This window comes from Gossypium hirsutum, chromosome A07 (genome assembly GCF_007990345.1).
Source record: "Gossypium hirsutum isolate 1008001.06 chromosome A07, Gossypium_hirsutum_v2.1, whole genome shotgun sequence".
NCBI classification, from domain to species: Eukaryota; Viridiplantae; Streptophyta; class Magnoliopsida; order Malvales; family Malvaceae; genus Gossypium; species Gossypium hirsutum.
Window position 1 is genome coordinate 6,106,463 of NC_053430.1, and position 8,097 is coordinate 6,114,559.

General features: G+C 33.5%; 1 protein-coding gene across 4 annotated transcripts; it reads left to right on the forward strand.

The window, feature by feature from the left end:
* Window positions 1–215: 215 nt before the first annotated feature.
* Window positions 216–4,988, forward strand: LOC121232023 (auxin response factor 2B). 4 transcript variants are annotated; one of them, XM_041117352.1, is made up of 14 exons: window positions 216–677; window positions 756–868; window positions 1,027–1,122; window positions 1,218–1,274; window positions 1,367–1,522; window positions 1,598–1,682; window positions 1,797–1,887; window positions 1,990–2,154; window positions 2,276–2,395; window positions 2,532–2,607; window positions 2,718–2,889; window positions 2,968–3,908; window positions 3,998–4,188; window positions 4,278–4,988. In XM_041117352.1, exons 1-14 carry the CDS (start codon window positions 530–532, stop codon window positions 4,444–4,446), a joined length of 2,580 nt encoding a protein of 859 aa, XP_040973286.1. In that variant the 5' UTR covers window positions 216–529; the 3' UTR covers window positions 4,447–4,988. The 4 variants fall into 4 exon arrangements, with proteins under 4 accessions (XP_040973286.1, XP_040973285.1, XP_040973287.1 ...); XM_041117351.1 differs by having other exon boundaries at window positions 229–677; window positions 2,231–2,395; XM_041117353.1 differs by lacking the exon at window positions 756–868 and having other exon boundaries at window positions 229–677; window positions 2,231–2,395.
* The last annotated feature ends 3,109 nt before the right edge of the window (window positions 4,989–8,097 follow it).

Genomic DNA, 8,097 nt, shown 5'->3' on the forward strand with positions numbered 1-8,097 from the left:
CCGAGGATGAAGGATTTTATTATTTTATTATTATTTAATTATTAAAATAAATAATAAATAATTTTACAACATGTTCCATCTGGTCCCCTTGAACCTTGACTCCTCTCCATCCGGCTGGCCCAATGATAAGTATAACCGGCTATAACCGGTTAATAAAGAAATTCGTACCGGTTAGTGCCGGTTTATTTTCAGTGGGTTTAGAAATTGACCGCGGTTGAAATGATTGCAATTCGCTTCTTCCTATCACCATTGGAAGTTACAGAGAGACAAACACACCAAAAAAGAAAGAAAAAAAAAGGAAACCAGAGAGAAAAAAGAGATTCAGCTTTTTTAATTTTTTGGCTTTGATTATTATATTTTTTTGCAATTCTGTTGTTGTGATTTGATTGATTTACGTGTTAATCAACGAGATTTGGTGGTGAATTTGAGTGAAATTTAAGGTTTTTTAGGGATTTTTCGTGGATATTATGATTTTTTTTTCGAGAGTTAATCAGATGAGAGATCTGAGCTAAAAAAGAGATTTTGAAAAATGACGAATACGGAGGTAGCTATGAAAGGGAATTGTGTGAACGGAAGAGGAGGAGAGAGCTTTTCTTCTGGTTATAGTGAGCCAAATGATGGTAGGAATACCGTGGAAGGGCAAAATGGTCATTCGACTCGTCAAGCTCCGGCTACAGGTGTGTTCATGCAGTTTCTGGCTTTTGTTGTCTTTGTTGTTGATTTTTGGTTGTTTTTAATGCATGTATTTTTAATAGACCCCGAATCGGCGTTGTATAATGAACTATGGCATGCATGTGCTGGACCTTTGGTCACTGTTCCTCGTGAACAAGATCGTGTGTTTTACTTTCCTCAAGGTCACATAGAACAGGTTTTCTTCTACCTTTAGTTTTGTTCTTCATCTTTGTTGGCAAAGGAATGTGATTTGAAAGTGGATTTTAATTTTCTTTGTTTCTTTTTTTTTTCACGATTGTTGCTATTTCGGGTTTGTTTTTATTTGCTTACCCACTGGTCTGGGGGTGAAATCAGGTTGAGGCGTCTACTAGTCAAGTAGCAGACGAACAGATGCCAGTGTATAATCTTCCATCAAAGATCCTTTGTCGTGTGATTAACGTTCAGTTAAAGGTACCTTGTCTTTTACTGTTATTTACCTTCTTTTTTTTTTTTTTTTGGTTTCCTTTCTGGGTTTTGGAATAACTTTTTTGCTTTTAATTCTATAGGCTGAACCAGATACAGATGAAGTCTTTGCTCAAGTGACTTTACTTCCTGAGCCTAATGTAAGCTTCGATCTCTTTTGTTTTTGGTATTTTTGTTATTTTAGGAACTGATGGGAAGTTGAATTTCTAAAGGCTTGTTCTTTGCTTGGCAGCAAGATGAGAACACTGTGAACAAGGAGCCTCCTGCGCCTCAACCACCACGGTTCCATGTGCATTCCTTTTGCAAGACCCTCACTGCCTCAGATACAAGCACCCATGGTGGGTTTTCGGTGCTCAGGCGGCATGCAGATGAATGTCTTCCACCATTGGTTTGCGTCTATCAGAAGCACCTGTATAGTTCCTTTTTGTAGTTAGGTTCTTATTTATTTGTGCTTGTTTAACAGGACATGTCACGGCAACCTCCAACCCAGGAGTTGGTTGCTAAGGATTTGCATGGAAATGAGTGGCGATTCCGGCATATTTTCAGGGGTAATGGTCATGAATGTTCTTACAAGTTCTGGGCGATGGATTCTTTTATTTGGTTCTGTTCTGCTTAAGCAATCTGGACTTGCAATTTGATTTAAATGTCGGTGGAAATAACAGGTCAACCACGAAGGCACTTGCTTCAAAGTGGATGGAGTGTTTATGTTAGCTCCAAGAGGCTTGTTGCAGGGGATGCTTTTATATTTTTAAGGTTTCTCTGCTTCCTCATACGACCTATGAATTTTGGTATTTTAGGTTTGAATTCTTTGATTGAGCTTGAGAATAAATAAGCAGAATGACTTGTATTTTGTAGAGGCGAGAATGGAGAATTACGTGTTGGTGTACGACGTGCAATGAGGCAGCAGGGCAATGTTCCTTCATCAGTAATATCAAGTCACAGCATGCATCTTGGTGTGCTTGCAACAGCATGGCATGCCTACATGACAAAAACAATATTCACTGTGTACTACAAACCTAGGTATGTAGATTGCTACCTTTTTAACATGCTACTCCCAAGCTTTCCAACAAGATCTCAACAATGCTGTTTTGTATAGGAACTCATCGCAGTTGTATTCATGCCTCTCAAATTTCTGTTGTAGGACAAGTCCTGCTGAGTTTATTGTTCCTTTTGATCAGTACATGGAGTCAATGAAGAATAATTACTCCATAGGGATGAGGTTCAAAATGAGATTTGAAGGTGAAGAGGCTCCCGAACAGAGGTACGGCTTGTGTCTTTCCTGCCACATAAAAAATAATTAATGGAATTCTAGTATGTTTCTGCATAATGGCAACCAATTTCAATTTGATGTGGGAGGAAAAGCTGAGGTTATGGTTTCCATTTTTTGTTGATTGCAGGTTTACTGGAACAATAGTTGGAATTGAAGATGCTGATCCTAAAAAGTGGCAGGATTCCAAATGGAGATGCCTCAAGGTAGATTTTAACGTGAAAAGTGTTTTGACATTTTTTTAGAATATTGAAACAAAATGTAAAATTCTCAAAGTTATGGTTATGTTGAAATAATGTTCTAATACCGCCAACAGGTGCGATGGGATGAGACTTCTACCATACCTCGTCCAGAGAGAGTTTCTCCCTGGAAAATTGAACCTGCTTTGGCTCCTCCTGCGCTGAATCCCCTTCCAATGCCCAGGCCAAAAAGGGCCCGATCTAATGCAGTCCCTTCATCTCCTGATTCCTCTGTACTTACTAGGGAAGGTAGGTCCTATCATATAACAGGTATTTTCATGTAACAGCTTATGTGGAAAGATATATTGATTTAAATTAATTTTCTAGGTTCATCAAAAGCTATTGTAGACCCTTCACCAGCTACTGGGTTTTCAAGGGTCTTGCAAGGTCAAGAATTCTCGACCTTGCGAGGCAACTTTGCTGAGAGTCATGAGTCTGACACTGCTGAAAAGTCGGTGATATGGCGACCTACGGTAGATGACGAGAAGATTGATGTGGTTCACACTTCAAGAAGATTTGGGTCAGAGAATTGGATGTCTTCTGGGAGGCACGAACCAGCAGCATACACAGATCTGCTCTCAGGTTTTAGGTCAAATGCTGATTCCTCCCTTGGGTATTGTCCACCGATGGTTGATCAAACTTCATTAGCTAGTAATCCAAAGAGAAGACAATTACTAGATCAAGAAGGGAAGCTTGGCTCTTGGTCCCTCATGTCCTCTGGTCTCTCACTCAAGTTGGTTGACAGTAATGCTAAGCCTTCTGTGCAAGGTTCTGAGGTTCCTTATCAAGCTCGAGGAAATGGTAGATTTAGTGGTTTTGGTGAGTATCCTGTGCTTCAAGGTCATAGGATCGAGCACCCACATGGAAACTGGTTGATGCCTCCCCCAACGTCATCTAATTACGAGAATCCTATCCAATCAAGAGATTTAATGCCCAAAGCTTCATTGGGACAAGATCATGAGAACGGAAAATCTAGAGAAGGAAGTTGCAAGCTCTTTGGTATTCCTCTCATTAGCAATTCTGTTGCATCAGAGCCTACTGTCTCTCCTATTAATGCCACGAACAAGGCAGCAAGTCATGTGGAAGCTGCACCAAACCAAGCTCGTACATTTACGTTTGATCAAAAGTCTGAGCAGCCAAAATTCTCACGGTTGGCAGAGAATCTGTCTATTTTTAATGAGCAGGAGAAATCATTTCAGCTGGGTCAGCCTCATACAAGAGAGGTTCAAAGCAAATCTCCTAGTGCTTCAACTAGGAGTTGTACAAAGGTTCCTTTTATCTCTCGTCTCTCCTTTTGAAGATGTACCCCTCTTATGTAGTCTTTTAGGATCTTGCTCAAATCTGTTTGTTATTTCAGGTCCTAATTCAAGGGAGTGCTCTTGGTAGGTCCGTGGACCTTACTAAGTTCAACAACTACGATGAACTGATTGCTGAATTGGATCAGTTATTTGAATTTGGTGGTGAATTAATGGCCCCTAAAAAGAATTGGCTTGTCGTTTATACCGATGATGAGGGTGATATGATGCTTGTTGGAGATGATCCCTGGCAGTAAGGATTTGTAACTTCATTCTAGTACATTTCACTTGTTCCTTATATTTGATGGCTTACATCATTACTAAGTTCCTGCTTTTGAACAGGGAATTTTGCTCCATGGTTCGCAAGATCGGTATCTACACTAGGGAAGAGGTTCAGAAGATAAAGCCCGGGTCATTGAATTCAAAGGGCGAGGACAATCCGGTTTCTGTGGAAGGCCCAGATGCAAAAGACGTGAAATGTACACCAGCATCTAGTACAGAGAATTGTTAAAGCTCGGCTCTAATATTTCCGGGTAATATAATGGGTGTGTATAATTGCATATAAGTATCGAACCTTGTTTTAAATAGGAAGAAGAAAACTAATCAGATTGAACATATATCATGTTATTACATGAGAACATCCACCGTTTTTTATCGTTTCAGCTTTTTGGTGGGAGGTATATGGAGTGCCGTAGTAACATTAGACGATTGGTTGGTTAGAACTTGATTTAGTTCCGAGTTGAAAGTGACTGGTCCACAAGTTTTTCTCAGAAACCAGAATCCAATATAGATGGCAGAAATGGTATTAATCCAATTTTGGACATGATGTGGTGGTAGTAGACGACTAGTAGTATATGGTATCCATTTAAATATATACATAAATATGTATACCTGCATTTAGATTTTCAAGCATGGCCTTTTCATTTGCAACCTCACCCCTTTTGTACAAAGATGTTTTACTTTTACCCCATCCCCTTTCTTGACTTTGGAATGTAAGTAAATACGCCATCTATTATCTTCTATCTCAAGTAAGCATTTCATTTTGTTGGTTTCTATTATGTTTTTTTTTAATTTTATATATATCATATTTTTGTTAAATCACCAAATATTGGGTGCACCTATGATATCTGTAAACCAGCAGCTTAATTTCTTTCTCTTTTTTGGGTAATTTTTGGGGGTGGTAGTTAGGGAAGAGCAATTTTTGGTTAAAATCGCAAAATCGACCCAATCGTGTTTTTGAGTTTCGGTTTTGTTGGGCGGGGTTGGTTTTTGAATATGGAAACTGAATCAATTTAAAAAATTGATGTACTTTATATTAATTTTAAATTATTTAAAACATATTTATATTTTATATAATGTATGATAAATAGAGGTGATATATTTGAGAGGTCCTTTTACTATAGAGATTTTTTATCAAAGTAGTCCTTCAGCTATTAAATGGATCAATTTAGGATTAGTTTGGTAATACTTTTGAAGAGTTTTTTGAGAATTGTTTCTGAGAAGTTTGATATAAAATTTGAGTGTTTAGTATTGCTGTCAAAAAGTGTTTTTAAGAAATAAAATGTTTATTTTAGATATGTTATTATCAAGTAATAAATATGTATTTAAATAATATTTAAATTAGTTAATATTATTATATTTTAGTAAAAATATAAAAAAATATTTTAATTTATTGTTAATATTTTAATATATGAGAGAAAATTTTTAAATATTTTTAAGCAATAAATATTAATAATTTATAAAATTTAATTAGAATATATAAATTATATTTTAAATATTTAAATATAATTAGTAAATTAAAGTACTTTTAAAAAGTTAAAAATTTTAGTCAAAAGTAATTTATTTAGCATAATTTTTCTTTTAAAAGTATTTTTGGAGTTAGAAGTATTTTTTTAAGCAGTGTAGAATAGACCTTAGTCATTGTATTATGAAGAAGAATCAAATAATGTCAAATTAGACTAAAATTAACATTTATTGTTTAAAAAATAGCATTTATTGTTTAGAAAATTCAGTAATTTTAAAGTTTTAATGGTTTTGTAAATAATTAATTTTTTTAATAGAATTGAATTGTAATTGAACAAAAGTAAATTTTAAATAATTTTGTATATTGTAGACTTTAATTTTATTACAATTAGGACTAACTTGATACCTTAAATAGTATAGGAACTAAATTGATCTTTTTAATAATAGAGATTAATTGGACCATGCCCCTATAATACATAGACTTCTTGGGTACTTTCACCAATAAATATATAATCACATAAATCTTATCAAATAATTTTAAATCCAACTCAAAAACTCAAGATCGGATAATTGATTGAAAATGTGAAGGAATTAAAGTTTATTCAGTTTAGTCGATTTTCTCAACATAAGTTAGTCGAACAATTTTTTTATGTTAAAGTCAATTTAAAGCTAGTTGTAGCTTACTTTGTTTCAATTTAAAGCTAGCTTTGTTTCTTAACAATGTGATTGAGAGTTTGATTTTTATAGTTGAAAAAGTTTTAACTTTTGCGTGTGTATATATATATATATATCTTATGCACCCAAGTGTGAAAAATGGAAGGTACATTCTGATCCCTGGAGAAAATTCAAGTATTCAACCGTGGAAGTCGTCAAAATATACATTTCAAAAAAGTAAATTATTAATTGAAGACTTTTAATTGCAGTAAAATATTTATTTAAAATAGATTAATATTAATTAGAAATATGAGAAAGAAAAAGGGCGTTTGACTTCTTCTCCTAACATTGAAAATGAATCACATGTTTTAGGTGTGGCGAAGGCTTATTACGTGTTTTACTCAACCTGAGTTCATGCATATAGAAATTAAACCTTTTGAAAACGTTTTTCATCCTCAAACAAATAATTTTTTTTTCTTTTTACAAGTTGGGTTTAGATTCTCAATTTCAAGTGTAAGTTAAATCATTTTTAGTTTAATAATCTTCGATTGAGGTTGTTTCTGACGTAGATTTGATTTTCAGTTGTTTGAAAATGAAAAATAATTGTTATATTAAGTTATTGAACTTAATTAATAATTTAAAATTTTATATTTGCATATAAAAATATTTGTGTTTGTAATTGAGATATATTCACATGTATATATAACGTAATTGAGCAAATTGACATAGTTGATGGAATAATCAGACAATGATATGTAACATGTCACATATGTATTATGTTAATGTACAATGATCAGTCTTTAACAATAAAAAAGAATAAAATTCTTAACAAAATGATTAATTTATTTTTTTTATCTAACGCACATGAATTAATTTGACTATTTTTAAAATTTAAGAGATAAAATGAGTGTTTGCTGGATGTGAAGCCCAACGTTGTCCAAAGCCCTTAATGTGGGCAACAAAACATGTGTATGTAAATAATTCTAGAAATCTAATATATTATATATTCTGTGTCTAGAATTTTTTATAATAACACATCTTCCGAAAATGGTATTTATTTTATCTTAATTAAAGCTGTTGACTAATAACTATGAACAGCTATAATTATGCCAATAATCAATTATATACCATTTTTTATTGTACCAAAATGAGAATCATCTACGGTAATTTACTTAAGATCAAAATTTAATTTAATTTGATGTAAATGTTTAGTACCTCATTTTCACTATAAATATTTCAAATAAGCCAATAGATGAATTGTGAAGTAGAGAAGCAAGTTGACCTACAACAATAGGAAAAAGGTTTGGTTTTTTTACTATCTTACTCCGTTTATTCATTCAACTCAATTTTATACTTTGATCTTAAGAAATGTTACAATTGTTGAAAATATGAAATTGGTAGTTTGGTGTTAAAACAAAGTGCCCACTTCCCTGCCCACCAAATCTATGGGGAGACAATTTTCATGTTTAGGTATTAGACAATTTATTGAACCTTATATTTGGGTTATATTGATTACATGGTGAATATATAACTCATTATGGAAGATCATTTTGCTGCCATAGAGTCCTTATTTACTTCATATGTTATTATTATATTGTATTACTCTTATGATATTATTATTTTATTGGGATTGTATTAGATCTTTTATTGTGAGTAACTCTTGAAATCAATGTCTATATATTTGAGAGACTTGCCTAGAAAAATGTACTAAGAGTTAGGCACTTAATCTGTTCTAATGAGAACAATTTGCAAGAGTGTTTTTTTG

Bases quoted from the DNA above. Each gene is read 5' to 3' on its own strand.
- LOC121232023 (XM_041117351.1), top strand. From the start codon at position 530: ATGACGAATACGGAGGTAGCTATGAAAGGGAATTGTGTGAACGGAAGA. The intron at 2,396-2,531 runs GTACGGCTTGTG...TGTTGATTGCAG, and splicing joins GAAGAGGCTCCCGAACAGAG to GTTTACTGGAACAATAGTTG. The intron at 4,189-4,277 runs GTAAGGATTTGT...GCTTTTGAACAG, and splicing joins GTTGGAGATGATCCCTGGCA to GGAATTTTGCTCCATGGTTC.